The sequence below is a fragment of the Mercenaria mercenaria genome, chromosome 18 (assembly GCF_021730395.1).
Source record: "Mercenaria mercenaria strain notata chromosome 18, MADL_Memer_1, whole genome shotgun sequence".
NCBI lineage: Eukaryota > Metazoa > Mollusca > Bivalvia > Venerida > Veneridae > Mercenaria > Mercenaria mercenaria.
Window position 1 is genome coordinate 40219737 of NC_069378.1, and position 20109 is coordinate 40239845.

General features: G+C 35.4%; 1 protein-coding gene across 2 annotated transcripts in view; it reads right to left on the reverse strand.

Moving 5' to 3' along the window:
• Window positions 1–4140: 4140 nt before the first annotated feature.
• LOC128550715 (uncharacterized) overlaps window positions 4141–20109 on the reverse strand; it is a 33410-nt gene continuing 17441 nt past the window's right edge. For both annotated transcript variants that reach the window (XM_053530312.1, XM_053530313.1), the window contains 3 exons: window positions 9731–9822; window positions 7740–7891; window positions 4141–7467 (listed from right to left, as the gene is read on the reverse strand). In XM_053530312.1, coding sequence (XP_053386287.1) covers window positions 5897–7467; window positions 7740–7891; window positions 9731–9822 — 1815 coding nt within the window. In that variant the 3' untranslated portion in view covers window positions 4141–5896. The remainder of the gene's footprint in view (window positions 7468–7739; window positions 7892–9730; window positions 9823–20109) is intronic.

The following is a 20109-nucleotide window of genomic DNA, read 5'->3' on the forward strand; positions in this document are numbered from 1 at the left end:
TGCCCTGTCTGTACGTCCGTGAGCACGTCCATCTGTCGCACTTCATTTCCGATCAATAACTGGAGAACAAATTGACCTAGAACCTTCAAACTTCATAGGGTGGCAGAGCTTATGGAGTAGATGACCCCTATTGTTTTTGGGGTCACTCCATTAAAGGCAAAGGTCACAGGAACCTGAATATGGAAAACCATTTCCAATCAATAACTTGAGAACCACGACCCAAAATGTTGAAACTTCATAGGATGATTGATCATGCAGAATAGATTACCCCTATTGTTACATGATTATGGTTATAGATTTTGCTTATGGTGTTGTGGTGTTTTTGTTGGCTCACCCGATCCAAAGGATTTTGTGGCCGCCCAATGTATGTCATGTGTCGTCCGTCGTCAGTCATGTGTTGTCAACATTTTCGAAAAAAAAATACTTGTTAAAAACCACAGGGCAGAATTACACAGGAATGATCCTTGGGTGTCTCCCTTTTAAATTTTTTCAAAGAATTGAATTCCTTGCAGAACTCTGGTTGCCATAGCAACTGGAAGGAAAAACTTTAAAAAATTTGTCCAAAACCGTAAGGTGTAGAGCCTTGATATTTGGCATGTGACATTATTTAATGGTCCTCCATGAAGACTGTTCAAATTGTGCCCCTGGGGTGAAAAAAGAGTTTTACATAGACTTAGGAATAAACATGCATATGGAAATCTAGCATGAAACTGCAAGACCTAGGCCTTTAGTATTGATATTTGGTATGAAGCATTGCCTTGTGGTCCTCTACCAAGATTGTTCAAATTATTACCATGGAGTGAAAAGAGGCCCTTCCCTGGGGGTCTCTAGTTTTACATATACTTGCGTAAGAAAAACTTTACTGAAACTGCAAGGCATAGGCTTTTGATATTTGGTATGTTACAGTGTCTAGTGTTCTTCTATCAAAATTGTTGAAATTTAGTGTTGACGAAACTGAGAATACCGGTCGAACAATGTTTTCTTTTTTTCTTTGCAATACTGATGGAACACAGTTTATGAGCATTGATGCAAGTGTCACCGGTGTTTTCACAATGTCAGCCAATTTTGATTTTGAATTTACCCTGGAAGCCAACCCGCTAATTAGGTGAAACTACCACTGGATAGGTATATCCACAAGTAGCAATTAGTTTAAGTGCCTCAAATAAAGTTGAATTGGGATGGAAATACTTTCCCAAACACTCTGAAAATTTCATTTCTTAAAAAATTTCTTCTTTAAGGTACTTACGTTTGGATCGAAATTTTTTCTACAATGTAGAATTTGATTAAACCCTGATTTTACAAAACATCAGAGTATACGTAGAAAATTCAGCAAATAAAAAAGATAGGGTCATAAGCTTGATGTTTTGCTAGACTTATTTGAAAAATTTGAACCTCACACAGTCTTTCATAATGGGAGAATCACAACTTTCAATAGATTTTTTCTGCACTGTAGATTTTAATGAAGCTTCTCACAAATTTATTTATTATTTTTTATACCAGATTTATATAGCACCTTTTTTATGGGTGCGAAATTCATCCTCTACTAGTACAGACGTAGAGTGATCTGACCAGAGGGACAGAGTGAGACAAAGCCCCCAGAACAGAGAGCGAGAGAGAAATCCTTTTTAGCTTATCCGGTTAACTTAGCCTAGCTCTTTGCAAATAGACATTCTGGTTCTTTAACGTGCCCCGTGTATAGCACCAAGACACGCGAAGCCGCCATTCCTGGGAAGAACCAGTACAGGCCTTAGGTGGGAGAAACTTAAGAGCATCTTAGAAATTCCCAGTGCCTGGACAGGGATTCGAACCCCTAACCTCTGGACTGACAGTCAAGCATGTCACCACCAGACCACATATGGTCTGTAATGTGGTGAAATAAAATGTATAGGTCCGTGTGCTTATTTTTGAGATATTTGACCATGAACTGTACATTTATAGCTAATTTTAAGACATTTATTTTGAATTATTTAATGTGTCAGAGGTTTTAATATCATATTTTAACTTGGAAAGACAGTAACAGTGACACTGTAATAAAGTTACTCACGGGTTGCCCTTTATAATTCATAAAATGATTTTCTTTTCTGTGCGCCGAATCAGTGCTTTATTTTACGTTTTCCGGATAAATGACGTTACGCCATCACTTCCAGTGTATCAAACGTGCAGAACTACCTTAATTTTTTTTCAACTTTCTTTTCGCGCATGCGCACAAATGCATGTTCCACTTCAGTGATTTTTAGCTCGACTATACGAAGTATAAGGAGAGCTACCCTCGCCCCGGCATCGGCGTCTTTCAGCGTCCCCACCTTGGTTAAAGTTTTTTTTACACTTTCTCTTTTTTCAACTTACCTCTGTAATTACTTGATGGCTTTGTTTCATACTTAAAAAAATACTTATTCCTCATCATCATCCACATCATCTGACATAAGGGCCATAACTGGCACGAATATTTCATGAATTATCCCCCCTTTTCAGGTTAAAGTTTTGATGCACTTTCACTCTGTCTCTGTTATTACTGAATGGATTTGATTCAAACTTAAAATAGTTGTTCAACATCATCACCCACATCATATGACACAAGGTGCATTACTCTGGTGCCATTGTTTATGAATTATTCCCCCTTTTTACTTAGAATTTCAGGTTAAAGTTTTGGTGCACTTTCACTCTACCTCTGTTATAACTGAATGGATTTGATTCAAACTTAAAATAGTTGTTCAGCAACATCACCCACATCATATGACACAAGATGCGTAACTCTGGTACAATTTTTCATGAATTATTCCCCTTTTTACTTAGAATTTCAGGTTAAAGTTTTATGCACTTTCACTCTATCTCTGTTATCACTGAATGGATCTGATTCAAACTTTGTTTAATTGTTCAACATCATTACCCTTATCATATGACACAAGCTGCATAACTCTGGGACCAATCTTTCATGAATTATTTCCCCTTTTTACTTAGAATTTTAGGTTAAAGTTTTGATGCACTTTAACTCTGTCTCTGTTATTACTGAATGGATTTGATTCAAACTTAAAATAGTTGTTCAACATCATCACCCACACTACTAGTATATGACACAAGCTGCATAACTCTGGCACCAATATTTAATGAATTATGCCTCTTTTTGCATAGGATATACTTATATAGTGTTTTGATACATTTTATCTTTACCTCTCTTATATTTTTGACATAGACCCAGGCTATTGTGCAATACCTTCATCCCAAATTGGAGTCAATAAACACTCCAGTGACACTCTAGTTTCCTCAGATGTGCCCAGTTTCACTATCCAGCATCAAAATATTCGAGCGCGCTGTCTCCTGTGACAGCTCTTCTTAGCACAGTTATGTGCCTTGATTTGTCATATTTTACAGAGGTTACACAACCTGCTTATACAATTAGGCTAAATTTCATCAAATCTTGCGTGTAATTGGTGTAAAGCATATTTGTGCATATAATCTGTTCTGATCAAATGATTTTCAGCGGAGTCATGACACCTGATTTGTCAAATTCTTTGATCTGTGCTACTTCTCCTATACCACTGGTTGGAATTCCACCAAACTTCACAGGAGTTACCATAGCCAAGCCTAGTTGTGTATATCGTTGGAATGTTATAAATCAGTGATTTTCCCTAGTGATATCGCCCTTAATTTGTGGCATTTTACCATATCTGCATGGTAAGTAGTGGGAGACAAATGTTCTTTGTGAAAAACAACCTCTATATTTATTAGGGACAAACCTTTTTCTATTAGGATCTGACAAGAATATGAAGTTCTGAATTGTATTTGGTTATGCTGCGGTTTTACTATTTTTTACTCGCTCTGTGTTAGATTTTCTTTCATTGGATAAACCAAACTATATAGCAAGCTTTTAAGGGTTCCGGCTATAGATTGTATTAAGGCTGCTGGGGACAATGTCCCTGTAAATTAAAAGAATAATCTTAACATTACGACAGTTTTATTGCAATGAAACTTCACAGAAAGATCACAGGTGTACAGTTATGACTCTTTGGTCCTCGTCCTTTTCTTACTTATTAGTACTTTAGAAAATGAGCAACAGGACAACAAACATATTTTGCATATTGCATTATGTTTGTCCTTTATCAAATGAGTACTCGTTATATTAAACACAAATTACACGCCATATCTTGAAGAAGATTTAATAGAGAAGCAAATGATAGAAAACGTTACAAAAAGACTTGAAATAACGAAAATGTCAACGATTTTTGTCTGGGCTATATACAAGTTATTGCATCATTCATTAAAAAGCAAACACACAAAAAGCAAACACACAGCTACACTAGAAACACTTTGTATACCAATAATCTAACTTAACACCTTAACAAAGTAATATGTACGTCTTCTGTATCGTGTCACCTCATAAAGCGAGTATATTTCGTTCAAAATTGTAACAAATGCTATGGAACCAATCTTTCACAAACAGAAAGTTACCAACCATGGCGTAAAATGCATGGCTTATGTAGTGGAATAAAGATTGAGATAAAAGACGTAGACAATTTATTTTAACTTGTGTATGTTAAAATTGGAATCTAGATGGTATGACAACGAAAAAGGAGAAAAATATGTATCAGTAAATTAATGCTTTATTTCTTAAGAAAGCTTTGAAACTTCATTACTGACCAACAATATGTTATGGCAGCACGAGAATTAGTTTTTTTTGTAATACTTTACTCAGAGTAAACTGTCTTCAATTTATAAATATCTATGTATTAACGATCGCTAGATACATATTCCTTTATGGTGTACAGCGGGAAAGGATTACTAGCCGCGGCGGTTCGGGTTCGATTCCCGACTAGGACATCTTTTTCTTCTTCTCGTTTTTGGCAATTTAAGATAATTTAGAAACAAAAAAATCATATTCTACTCTTCATAATATGACCAAACTTCAAATCTAAGCCAAATCTGTCAGTGATATATCGACATGGTACTCCCCGTCCCCGTCGGCTGGCATCGCACCTCTTAAGTTTATTCCGTTTTAACACACTGTCACTAGTTTTCTTTATCCTTTTGTGGTACAGCTGTTAACCAAAGGCAGTGTTTGTCATTTCTGCGAAAACTAAATAAAACTGAAAACTGGCGGAACTACCAATTTTGACAAAATGCAATTTTCAAAAATGTACAGCTACATAGTATACAGCTATTAAATATTATATATTATCACATGTTTGACGTCGCGGGAGTGTAATAAAGCTTTGACGTCGACGTCATTTATAGTAAAGGCGACGTCGGTCAAACTGTTTTGTTTATATAGTAAAAGAAAGTCGATTTTTTGATGTTTCGACAAGAAAGGTTAACATGTGATAAAAAAATATTACATTTGTGACTTTCCATATTGAATTTATTAAATTCGTTGAATAAAATTGATAAAATGTTCGGCAGAGCCTCGCATTTTATAATTTTATTCAACTCGTTTAATAAATTCAATATGAAAAGACACTCATGTTATGATGTAATATCCTCTATATACAGTATAATAAAACAAACTAACCTTGTACAAAGTTAAAAAGGTATAAGAAGTTAATAAGAAATTAACAAAAAGTTCACCCTTTCCCAGGAAAATGTTGCTTGTGTGAAATACCCTTGTAAAAACGTGATTAAATCAATACATGTATTTTATAAATCTAACAACACCGCTTTCATCTTCAACATCATTGAAGAACATCTCCGTTGACTTTGGTTCTAGGTTTGTTCACTCAACATTACAGCTTTGATTTATTTTTGTTTGGAGTTATTACATATCGCACTCACTGAGCGCTCATCTGAGTCTGCCATATCGAATCCTAAAACAATCTTTTTCTAATAAGTCACTTCTTAAAAACTCTTGCTCGCTCAGTTTATTGTTACCATGTCTAGGCAAATCAGTCATTGACACAGACCGGTTTTAATTTTGGGTTGGCGATTCTGATGCTGTGGTATTTGTTTCAGAAGGTGCTGCTGTTGTTGTTGTAACAGTGTAATAGCGACCGGATATAAAGAAGGTATTTGTACCAGATTCCACTTTCAGGCCTGTCATCCTTTCCTTACTAAACATCTGACACTTTGTGGTTTTACTTGGACACTCGCAGTGAGTGTAAGCAACGCAGTATGCATCGTTGAAGCATAACTCTTGACATTTCTGTACTGAAGATTTCTCATCGTTGGCATTTTCAAATCCACGTGGTACACCAATGATCGTTGTGTTTAATATTTCCTTCTGCATTTTTATCTTTTCCTGGATGATGACAGTTTTCGTGCCTTCAAACTGAGTGGCAGTTTGAGTACCAGATTCTTGAAACAAGTAGCATGTCTTGTATCCGAACATGTTAGAAGTGCAAGTGAGACAAAATGTTGTTGCCATACATTTTACCTCTTGGAGACATTTGTCAATGCATTCAGAAATTGATGATACTTTTACTGCACGGTAGTTGCCGTATATCAGAGTGTTAGATAGTTCTATTCCCGCAATTAGTTCTTCGCAGGAATCGAGCTGTCCTTGATCCATAAGAAACTTACAATATTCAGACTTGTTGCTAGTAATGGTTTTTCGAATACGATCAGTATCAACATTTAATCCATCCATGTATTTATCCGTAAACAAAGACTCAATAGACGACAATTTATAAGCAGTAGGTACCGGACTGTCTTTTACCTCAGATGCCCACGTCATTGCATCACCATTTGCTGGCGGTGCAGCCCCTACTGTGATAGTTTTAGTTTCCACAGACTTTGAAAACGACGAAGCACTTTCCCTTTGTGAAGAATCTAGACTGAATCCACCACCAACACTGAATAAACCAGAATAGCTGGCTTCCACAGCCACATTTACTCCACTTTCTTGCTTGCTTTCAAATGCTTCTGATGTCATCTTATGTTGAAATGTATATCTTGCTCCAAATGTGACTTCCGTTAAGAAATGAGTTCCGTATGTATCAAAGAAATCGAAATAAATGTCCGAATTGGCATTCGTGTCATTTAACTTCTGAATCCATGAAATGAAAACGTCATCAAATTGGGGTGGTTTTTCAGTTATTAGCTTACTAAAGTAATAATTACAGCTTGCAGTTGAAATAATAAAGACAGATTCTCCAGTTGAAACTTCGGAAGACGATTCCTTATAGCCTGCACTTGCGGAAAACTGTACTCCCCACCCACCGAAACTAACACCTGCTGAAGCTGACAGTTCTTCAGAATATTCGTATTTTGTTTGTACTATTTTAGATGAAAATGACGTCACACACGAGACGTCAGGTATAATCACAAGACCTTGCGGTACACTATATCGACAGTCGGCTGTTTGCCCACCAGACGAATAATTTGCTCGAAAAATTGGATATGTAAAGCCAGGGTCATGACCGACTGCAAGCGGGAATCCTTTTAATATATTATAGCCAAGCAAGGAGTAATCGACGTCGGGAAAAGACTTCTTAAACTCTGATTCTTTGCATTCCTGTAGCTGATTGTCCTGACGCATACCTTGAAAAATATTGTTAGCAACAAATTATAGCAAACTGACATGTTGCGTATGTTTCAAAGCATACTTGTGTTGGTACCGACGTGTTCCTATCGTTTTCATTATCTATGCATAAGATTATATTAGAAGTATTTGCAAAAGCTATTTTCATACAAATCGCCATATTAATAATATTTCTTCTTCACGTTATATCAATCTTACTAAATTGTCTTAGACCAATTAAGAGACTAGTCATCCTTCATAGAAATGGAAACGGAAAAAATGTTCAACTTACCAATTTTTATCAATCTTTTAGACTGGCCGCCCTCCTCCATCATATTGCCTATGGTATTTAGTGATTCGTGCATTTCGTTTGCCAGGCCAGATAATTGTTTGGATGACTGTGATACTTGATTAGAGGTGGACGAAACTAAAGATTGTAGAGTCCTGTAAAACAATTTACTTCACATTGGAATTATGCATACTATAATACTGTCTGCACGTCTCTTATTTCTATCATGTTCCTTCCCGCTTACATTAAGGTGGCGTATAACATTTTTGAAATTTATTTTGAATCTCTAAACGCATAAAACAAAACTTATCATAGTGCTAATGTCTATAAAAGATATAGGTTATTAAAGGAAATAAAACATCTTACCAACCATTATTATTTGAACAATGGTTACAAGTAGGGATGACCAATGTACCCGCAGATTTTACTACAGTTTTTTTTTTCACACAGTACTCCCTGCTACAAGGAATAGTATACATATTTTTGATATCTGTATTAAATTATTTTCATGACTTCACGTGTACAAAGACAGAGATTTATGCTCCATTAACAATTATATAAAAAGGGCATGTAATTGAAACAAATAATTTTCTTTCTCCAAAAGATTCCCAAAAGCACAGTCTCTTTTGAACAGAATTGTGTTAATTATCACTCAAGGTTTGCACAGACGATCATCAGCATAATTCCCAATACGTACTGTATTGTCAATAGATATAAACACTTATATAAATTTATTTCGAAGCTCTTACACTCGGTGATATGTCTATATTGTTAACGTCATATTTAACTGCTATCTTATCCCACTTACACGTGAAAAGGTAGTGGTAAACTACAAGAGGATTCTGTCACACACCATTTTAGTCAAGTTTGGTGAAATTTTAGATAACTTTACAATTAACAATTATAGGGGTTCTTTAGTCAGTACAAATGATTTCCCTACTATGTATTACTTTACCGCAATGGTATTCCCAGGGGAACAAATTGTGCACCGCTTGTCGCAGATTTGGTTTTGTATTCTTATTAAAGCGGCTTTATGTTGCACCTTTCTCTAGATACGCAGTCAAACATTATCACCACATTTTCATGTTATACAGGTGATATTCTAAAGATGCAAAATCCGTCTTTTTGCTACTGTAAGTTGATATGTTTACACTATCACAGGGAGCTTGTGATTAAATAAACACTGCAGACACTACAGCTTTATATTCAGTAATGTCATATGTACTAAACATTATGATAAAAGATATGACTTCCTTTTGCCGTTGTGAATTTCCTCATTTTAAGGTAGTTCTGCAGAATTTTTTCTACAATGTAGAATTTGATTAAACTCTGATTTTTCAAAACTTCAGAATATACTTAGAAAATTCAGCAAATAAAAAGATAGGATCGTGTGCTTGATTTTTTGCTTGACTGATTTTAAAAATTTGGACCTCATGCAATTTTTCATAATGGGAGTCTATGGGAAAATCAGAACTTTCATAACATTTTCGCGGATAAAATATTTTCTACAATGTAGATTTTCTCTCAGTTGTAAATAAACATATCGCCTATAATGTGGTGAAATAAACTTTCGGTTTATCAAACGTGCAGGCATGTACTATATCTATTGACAAACACTGCAATAACGAGTAGTCATGATAAGACGACATCAATAAAGTTGACCAGTATATTGTCATTAAACTTATACAGAAAGCTACATTTTGCATAATTTGCGCAGATCTGCGTATTTTCCTGTAGTTGTTCAGGTATGCTTTTGAAAATGTGCAATAAGCTAAAAACACCTTTGCGTGTATTCCATATGGCTGCTGGTTAACAAGTCGGTAAGATTCTGGATCATTACAATTTTCCAATTGTATCTGGTACAATTGTAAAACGTTTTAAATCATTAAAAGATGTGGAGAACTGTTTCGAGACAGCCTTATGTTTGGTGTTCCGCCCTTTTACTTATAGATGGACTGTATTATTCAGACGTTACATCTGCTGTAGTTATTTACCTGTCGTGTTGCCTTTCAGTAACAACATAAGCAATAAGAAGGCCTGCAATTGCCAGAAACACTAAAACAAACTTCAGCCATGATATAATGTCCTGAAAATTAAAAAAATATATTTTCAATGATAAAGATGAAAGACCTTACTATATTTAAAGGTATGTTTTGGTTTCATAACAAAATGATTATATTAAGGGCAGTGAACTATAAGCATTATATGTCAAGAGTCTTCTGTTTCTTGCTATATCCGCAAAATCGCATAGTTCGCAATGTTTTGACTCCTTCATAAGCACAGAGATAATCAAAGTGCTCAAAGCGCTGATGGTGGCTGCTAATCAATGTTCAAAATATTACAAAGAAAGCGACAACTGAGGAATTGTTAATATAAACCGTAAGAACATTTTTTTGCATTTTTTTAATATTCGGCTTTGGTTTCAAAATTCATCCTTTTTCACTGCCAGTCATTGTTTACATACACACTGATTCAGTCTTTAACGAACAGTTTTGATCCTGACGAAAACTACAACATAAATTGCATCGAAGATGTTTTACTATGAATAAATAATACAAGCTTTTTCTCCAAATCATTCAGCTTTTAAGATTTCTTTTTAAAGCTTTTGGGCAGTTTCTGTCATGAATTATTATACACACTGATTTAGTCCGTATCAGATAGCTGTGGTTTTCATGAGACTTTTGTGAAAGAAAACAACACAAACATGCACCACAAATGCATCTCAGAACGTCAAGTCTGCAGCCAGTGTATTTTAGAGGTGCATTAATTATCACTCCATCTGTTATACTCAAAAGTTCGCTAGACACAACAGCAGGCTTCGCAAAAATGTTAGACATTAAGTCGGACAAGCTTACAACTTTAGTCAGACCGAGAAAAACGTCGAAAAATATGTAACGTGAAACGAATCCGCGCAGTCTGGTCAGAATCCATGCTGTTAGCTTTCAAAGCCTATTGCAACTAGAGAAACCGTTAGCGAACAGCAAGGATCCTGGCCAGAGTGTTTGATCTGGGTCCATGCTGGTCACAAATGCACTATGTTGTTTTTCTCATGGTGCGACTTGAATGAATTTAGCTGAAGTTAGCAGAATCTGTCTTGAAACAATTCAATTTTTAAGTTGGTCAGATCTGTTATCCGACGACTTGCTACAGTCTGACAGATTGCCGTTTCAAAAAGGCGAGTATTAGTATCATCGCTGCGCCCACTTTCACTTTAATGAAAACGTGATACAGTAGCACCATTTAGTCAAAGCGAGCTTGCAACATTTGTCAGCTTCGGCGACCTGTGGGTTTCCACGTTGATTATTCGTGTTTTGTCAGACGAAATTGTACCGAATACATGTGTATCTATGCATACATATAGTATTTTATATTGTACATTTGCTGAAGGAAGATTATCCGTGAGCTGGGAATATTATTTAGAAAACATACATGTCTTTGATTCTCACGGCATTTCACATTGCAAACACTATCGAATGAATTTTATCTGAATGTTCTTTTATTTTTGTTTGATCTCGTATTGCTAAGCATGTTTTAGTATATTATTTTGTTCTTGATATAACGATGAACTGTACATGTTCAAGTTATATTCATACATTACTGTCCTGTTCATAAATCATATCACTAAATTTGCGCTAATTAGTTTTAATTGGCAGTATCAACGCCTGAAGAAATCCATATCACTGCTGATTATCGATTTTCTATAAATAGCCTAATTAACATGTGGTCATATTTTTGCGGGCTTGAAACGAAAACGAGACAATGCAGTCGAAAATTCAGTAACATTCTTAGATCACTAGGGTAGCATTAATATAATATCTTACAATTTGATAGCTATGACGAACATTTAAGTTTGTTCTGACATATTTGAAAAGTGTTACAACTTGCTGGAAAAGCTGTCTATGGACCGGAAATGTTTGGAAACTTTTCCGTTGAAATTCCGTTTCTATTTTTAGCCGCGGATTATTGCTAGCAGAAGTCATTGTTCTTTATCAAATAAAGCCTTAAATTTCGGGAGATATACATGTGACACTACGGTTAGGAAACATTTTTGAATTGTCAGTCTGGATTCCTAGGCTAGGTTTCTATATATATAAGCTACCTTTTCTACGTTATCAGCTACGTGACCTCTGGGGCAGTACTATGCAATAGCTAATCAATATCATCGCTCCAGTTCAGGTGATATGAGGTCATCGTTTATTCACGTGACCATAAATTTGCATATTTGTATTCATACACGTGGTTGTTTTAATTAAAACGTTGACTTCAGTTTATATTGATTTTAGTCGCCGAATTTACATTAAAAATGGTATTAAGGCATATATTGTAGCTTTGCATATTCAGCACGTTGTGTAGATAATTGTTTACCTGGAAAGCTTGGAACTATTTTTGGTTGTGTTGTTAGGATGGTCTTAAGAACTGACAAGATTTCTCAAACTGAGTATTCTTTTCAACACTGGTGGCAGCAGCCACCAAAAACAGTGCTTTTTAGGTTGAAACCGCGAAGCGTTTGAAACCTATTACAACTGTAAGAATTTTATAATGACAGTTTTCACTGAAGCAGATTAATCCGCCGTTGTATCTCCGCACTACTTTTATTGATTACTTTCGAGTATACCTGCCGCTTATCTCTCCACATAATTCCTATGTAAAAGTTCCTGGTCAGGTTTAACATTCATTTCAATGCGTATGATAAAAGAAAATATATATCAAATTATAAATCCGAATTGTTCAATATTCACGGTCATTGGAAACAAATAACATTAATTCAACAAAAGAGAAAATTCTTTAAGGCACGCTTGAACGCAGACATATTATTATGAGGTTTTATGTAAGAAGGAAGTGAATTCCATATGTGTGTGTCATAGAGTGTGTTGTATTTAACACCTTTGTTTATATAACTATTTTTTTATAAGAATTTGGTTTGTTTAGTTAGTGCTAAATAGAAAGATTTTAGTCTTTATACCCAGTCGAAAACACCTTATACAGTTCCGTTAGTTAATATAGTAGTTGTAGTCAGTAGTCCAAAATAGTCGTATCATGTAGAATTTACTACCTTTAGACCTTTAATCTCATATTTATGTTCGATTAATCTTCTACTTAACATTCATTTGCATGAATCGATAACCAATCACAACCACACCGCCATATTCAAAAGTGTAAACAAAAGTCATAGCCATTTTATGCTAAAATATTTTCCCATCTATTGTCTATATACATTTATATATATACAGGTAATTGTGTGTTTCAATTTATAAACATGTATTTATTGTAACTATCGATTTTGTGCATTCATCAATTGTTCCAATGCTCGTAATTATTGTTTTCCATTGGTACGATCGAATGTTTATGTTATAGTTGCAGGATCGTATCTGTCGTCAAATACATATCATAAGAACCCCAGACTTGAGTTGTCATTACTCAATCTACCGGCTGGCAAGGTCGGCGACAGTGGCGCCCAACCATTACATCAAGATCCTTGGATGGTATACAATGCATGAAGAGATGGTACCACGGAATTATCCCGACATCATGTGCTGATGACCTGTAAAAACAAGAAAAAGCATTATGAAGACCATGGCAGAAATTTTGCAACAGAGTACCGGTACTGTGAGTGACTTTTCATTAAATTTATAAGGCCTTACAAACGTGTAAACGACTGCGCAGTTCATAACTCATCTCAGGATGGAGGATCAGCTAGTGGAACTTTGTAACCCCAGCAGTGTTTGATTCTTTATTCATCAACCGGAAACGCAGAAAAACCCTATAAAATTAACAGTGTAATAAGTGTTATTACCTGTAGATCTATGTGTATGACTGTTTACCTATAAATTGCCTTTTTATTTGATTATATATGCAAATCAGATATTGCTAGTGTGTTATTGTATAGTACAATATTGATAATATTTATACATGTGCTGTCCAATTTTTTGCATAAGGGTATATTTTTTTCTGAGGTAAGACCCTGCACACTGCACGTTATAACACAGTTTTCATCGCCATTAACATTTAATCATACAAGGTAGAGATAGAAATATTGATTAGGTAGATTAAAGTAGAACAAAATACTAGTCTAAAAGGGTATGTTCTCTTAGACTAAATCACAGGTGTTTATTCTGTGGATATTTGATAAAATATCCACGGAATTTTAATTTACTTTTGGCCAAAGCCCTACAGATTAATTGCGCACATAAATGTTATAGGTTACTGTAAAAACAGTTATCTGTAATAGCGTTGAGGTAGACACATTGTAATCCCCCAGCCAGATCCGCATTTATCGATATAACGCGTCGCTAAACAGGGTTTATCGGGTTTATACAACACTATCGGAAAACTTAACTATCGAATCATTCAGACTCGATAGCTCAGTTGGATAGTCTGCGGGTTTGTAAACTCGTCAGATTTTGTAAACGCGCGACCGTTGGTTCGAACCCCGGCGTGAGATTTTTTTTTCAAATTTTTTTTCACGGATATTTTTTTCATATCACATACAAAACAATAACAAATAGTAGAATAGTGAAAAATATTCTAAACACATACAGATACTCAGTTGTATATAAAAGAGAAAGGTACATAGAGTGACTAAATACATAGACACACAAAGTAACTATGAATCGTGAATAAAATACACGAACAGACATTGAACATTACAGGTCAAATATAGTTAAAACATTGCGAATACAATATTTTGAAAGTGAAGAAACATTTTACAAGTCACTGAAATGAAAAACTGCAATGAATATTGAACATATGTAAATGAAAATTTATTGAACAAGAGAAATACGAGTAGTGTAGTTGAGACACTGTGATGAATAGCGTAATAATAAGAGAAGAAAGAAATAATTGTTGAAATACAATTAGTGAAGTGTGAAGTGTGAAGAATGAAAAGTGAAACGTAGTGAAACTTATGGTACGGCATCCGTGAAAGCGTATGCAAATTAGTAAATTGTGAAAAATCAAAGGTAAAAAGTAGTGAAGTTTACTGGACGGCATCTAAAATCGTACGCAAAGATAGTGAAGTGCGAAAAGTAAAACAGTGAAATAAAATTTTGAAACAGCAGAAATTGATAAACTGTGGAGATATTGCTAATGAATTGTGAGAAGTGATTGAAGCTCATCATCACTTGATAAAGTGAATGTCAACAGTGAAAACAGAAATTTTTCACTGAAATAAATAGTGAAAGTGAAAAGTGTCATCTGATAATGAACACATTGTGAAAAGTGAAATTGCTATATAAATACACATGAAGCAAAGCTATAGTATGTTTATGCAAAAGTGCTAGTATACACTTAGTGTTATAAAAGTGAAAGTGAAGTAGAAAAGGAAGGAATTCTTCACTCATTAGTGAAGATATTTTTGCAAATAAAAAGCTTAACAGACATCTCATCATCGAGTAAAAATTAGCTTATATAATTGTGATGGAAACAGAAACGTGTTAAAAGTACAGTTGATGAATAAGCATTAAAGCAGCTGTCTCACTGATACAGAAAATTGATGAAATAGCATTAAAGCAGCTGTCTCACTGATACAGAAAATTGATGAAATAGCATTAAAGCAGCTGTCTCACTGATACAAAAAGTTGATGAAATAGCATTAAAGCAGCTGTCTCACTGATACAGAAAGTTGATGAAATAATATTAAAGCATCTGTCTCATTGATACAGAAAGTTTATTTTGAAACTTAGTCATCTGTGTTGAAGTTGAATGTGAAGTGGAATACACAAGACTACTTGAATTTCCCTACGGTGCAAACGGTTCTGAAAAGGAGTAAAACTGTCAAATTAATAACAGTGTTGTATACAACAGTATATAGTGGTTAGTTAGATAGAATAAAGCTACAGAATTCTGAGTATAGTGATATACAAAAAGAAACATTATGGAAGATCAAATCTCTGAAAGAGAATACGGAAAACGGAGGAGAGATGCATTGAGAGAACAAGAGTTACAGAGAAATGAAGAAAGAATGACAATGAGGGAAACGAGAAGATATGAAAATGGTCGTCCACAGGAGGTTTATGAAAGAGATGAAATACATCTAAATGATCAGTATGACAGCAATGAAAGAATTGATGAACGGAAAGGATATCAACCAACAGATAGGCAAAGGAGAAGATCAAATAGAATCGATGAAAGTCATTACCCAAATGATAATATTGGTGAAATTAATATGCCACTTTCTCAACAAATACATAGATATGATGGTCAAAGAGAGCATGAAGAGAACCAAAGAAGAGAGGAATTGAGTAAACCTGAAAAATATCGCCGGTCAGTGGAACATGTTTCCAGGAATGATACAGACATTGCCGGAGGAGCAATAAAGAATACTTCAAATGAAAAGGAAATTATAGGCAAAGAGAATCTTAGACGAAGTTCAGGAGTTAACAGTAAGAGTGTATCGTTTGAAGCAGATAGACAGACAGTTGATAATGCAAACAAAGAAGAGGAAAGTTTCCAAACACGAGATCACGATTACTCTGAATTCGATTTAACTGAAGAAATGACAAAGTTGGACAGAAAATTGAGCTTACTAAAGAAAAGTAACGCGGCTATTTTAAGTGAAAGCAAAGTGCTTTCAAGTACAAGAAACATTGAGCCTCGAGAAATAGACTCTATGAATCACAGCAGGAATGAAAGACTTGAAGTAAACAAAGATAACGTTGATAATAGAAACATTTATTACAATGAAGGTCATATTAACGACATTCCTCTCAGTCGAAAATATACAGATCGTGCATCGCAGAATATAAACAAAAATCGGCAACAAACTACAGAAGGCCTTAGAAGTCGTATGTCTGAAAGAAACACAAGGCGAAATCAAAATGATTTCAATGATGATCAGTATTATGATAGAAATGCAAAACCATATAGTAATTATAGAACGGATGAGAGACAGGAGCAAGGTGACTTATATGAATATCAAAGGACTTACAGAGATGAATATGGAGCAAGGCCTAAGACAAGTAAAGTAGGCAAGGCTTATGAAGATGAAATACAGACATTTGATAGAGAGGTATATGAAACAGAATCTATACCCAAAACAATCAGAGATAAAACACAGTCGACGACTAGAAGAGGTACAATAGATGGAGAAAAGGTTCATATGTATCAAACAAATCAGCCAATGAAACAGGAAGCCCCGGTTGTAGACGAAGCATATGATAGAAATGACATCAATTTTCAAGAATACAGAAAAGCAAATGACGAAGTTCTGCAATACGAATTACAAAGAGAAAGAAACATATTACAGCGATTACATGAGCAAAATAGAAAAATTGACTTAGAAAGAAAAATGGCCGAGGAAGAAGAGCAAAAAGTTATGGAAAGAATCAACAGTTTGAAGTTTGCAGAGAAATAATTAGATAAAAGTAGAAAAGAAAGAGAAAGACTACAAAGAGAAATCGAGAAAAAGTACGAACTCGAAACATTACGAGCACAGAGGTTGAGGTTGCTAAAGAATCAAGAGGAGGAACTGTCTGTTAAAATGAAAACTCAAAGTGAAGATTCAGATGGATACAATTACAAAAGTAGAAATACAGGTTACAATGCTGACAAAAGTAGAAGTGTAGAAAGCAGGAGTGATATAGTCAAAGGCAGAGAAAGTTTCTGGAATGGAGATGATGACAGATATACAGTAAATCAGCGTATGAAGGATTTCAAAACTGACGATACTCCGAAACACCAAACTGGGTTTGGCAAACCAAAGATTCCGCCATTTGATGGAACAGATTTTAAAGTTTGGAAAATAGAAGTCGAATGTATCATGAAGAGCAAGATGTACCCCGAGTCACTAATAGCCCAAACTATGAGAAATTCTTTAAAGGGTCAGACAAGAAAAGTGTTGCTGACAATAGACCCAATGGCAAGCTCTGATGAGATTCTGAGAAAGTTAGAAGACATATATGGTACTACTCAGACCGAGGATTCCATTATGCAAGACTTCTTTAATGCAAGACAAGAAGAGAAAGAAACAACTTCAGATTGGGCTCTCCGACTAGAAACAATCATGCAGTTAGCTGTTGAAACAGGAGAAATTCCAGAAAACAAAAAGAACAGTTTATTAAAGCAAAGGTTTTGGAAGGGACTTAAAAGCGAGAGACTGAAAAATAATACAAGAGTTACCTATGAGTCTACAGCAAGTTTCGAGGTCTTGAGAAAGAAAACTCGAGTTGAAGCAGAAGAACTTAAGAGATCAACAGAAGAGAAAACACAAAAGCCATTGACAAGTACTCAGGAGAGTAGTGGACAAGACTCTGATATTCCGACTCAGTCAGATGTTACACTACAGCAGCAGCAATTGAAATCATCTTCAGGTTTCATTAACGAACAAAGAGATATGATGAGAAAGTTGATGGAAAAGATGAACCAGTTAGAAAAAGAGATAATAAATATCAAAACAGAAAAGCAGCAAGAAAAGCCCAGACAAGAAGAATACAGAAGACCGCCATATGGATATTCACCCGATTACAGAGAAATGCCCTACAGAGGAGGTTATCAAAGAGGAAGTAGACCATATTATGGAAGATCGAGAGGAAGACCGTACTATAGAGAAAGGTTTGATAAGTACGACCATAGAAGAGCACCAGATAACAAGAACGAGAACATTGACAAAGAACTAGATAAATCAGAAGAACCCAAAAAGGCAAACACAGGAAAAGAAAAGAAAGATTTAAACCAGTAAATGCTTCCATCGCAGGGCATGATGTAAGCTTTAGTAATCAAAACTGCCCTAAAGATAATATTTTGGATCGGCTGATAGGTTCATCAAATGAGACAACAATACAGATTGAAGGTGTGACATCAAAAGGTCTTATAGATAGCGGGTCAATGGTTAGCTCAATATCAGAAACATTTTATCAGACACTACCTACAAAACCGACACTTCATACTCTGGGTGATTTTGAGCTAGAAGTTAAAACAGCAAATGGCACAACTGTACATTACATGGGTTACATAGAGGCTACGATAGAAAGTGAAAGTTTCGAAAATGGCTCAATAACAACGTTGTTTCTTGTGGTCCCACCAACAGAATACCATCATAAGGTTCCAGTTTTAATCGGAACTAATGTCATCAGAGAATTTAAACAAAGGAACCAAACATCAGATAACACACCTGATGAATGGAAAACTGCGTTCATGTCCGTAGAATTAGCATCAGTTGGCATTGTTACTACAACACAACCTGTCACATTAAAACCTATGGAAGTTAGAACTATAAGTGGCTTCGTACGAAAAATCAGAAACACCGAAGCTGCAGTTACAGAACCAATTGAAGAAACTTACCATCAAAAGCCAATAGTTTGTCCCCGAGTGATAAAGCTTACAAGTGCAGGGAAAACAGAACGTGTACCTGTGAAAATTTGCAATATGTCTGCAAAGGTTTTGAAAATTCCACAAAAGTCTGAAATCTGTCAACTGAACGAAGTGAAAATTGTCAGGAATGCAGACATCTGTAACGAAAAATCTGATTCTGAAAATGGAAACATAGATGAGAAGAGCAAGAAATACACATCGGCCCTAGAACCGACAGTTTCTGTATATCAACATACAATATCTGTAAGCGAAAGTAAAAAAGGTAACACTGAAAAAATACTTACCTGGTTTCTCGGATTGTACATCCTCACCATCGAATAATGGACCTGAAATAGAAAACAAAAATATAATTGAGAAGGTAGACTTACCTGATTCTATGGATCCTCCCCCTTCACTTCCAAGTCTGTCACCTGAAACAGAAAAGGATACAATGTCAGGAAACAAATGTGATCTGAAACAAGATTTTGGTGTTGGCATAGAAGATTCAGAACTTACATGTGAACAAAAGAAAAAGGTATATAACTTATTCAAGAAGTGGGAATCAGTATTTCCGAAACATAAAAACGACATCGGCCATACCACAGCTGTTCGACATAAAATTGAACTTACAGATAACGAACCATTCAAAGAACCTTACAGAAGTGTACCCCCTGCTATCTACAACGAAGTACGTGAACATCTTAAAGAAATGCTAGATATCGGTGCAATCAAAGAATCTAAAAGTCCATGGTCATCCAATGTCGTCATAGTAAGGAAAAAGGACGGGACAATTCGCTTCTGCCTGGACTATAGAAAATTAAACAAACGAACGAAGAAAGACGCTTATCCGATCCCTAGAATTGATGACACTCTCCATCTTTTAGCAGGAGCGAAATATTTTTCGAAATTGGACTTAAAATCAGGTTACTGGCAGGTAGAAATGGAAGAATCAGACAAAGAGAAAACAGCATTCCAAGTGTGGGGTATCGGTTTCTTCGAATGTAACAGGATGCCATTTGGGCTATGTAACGCCCCAGCAACGTTCCAACGTCTCATGGAGAGGTGTATGGGTGACCTAAACTTAAAA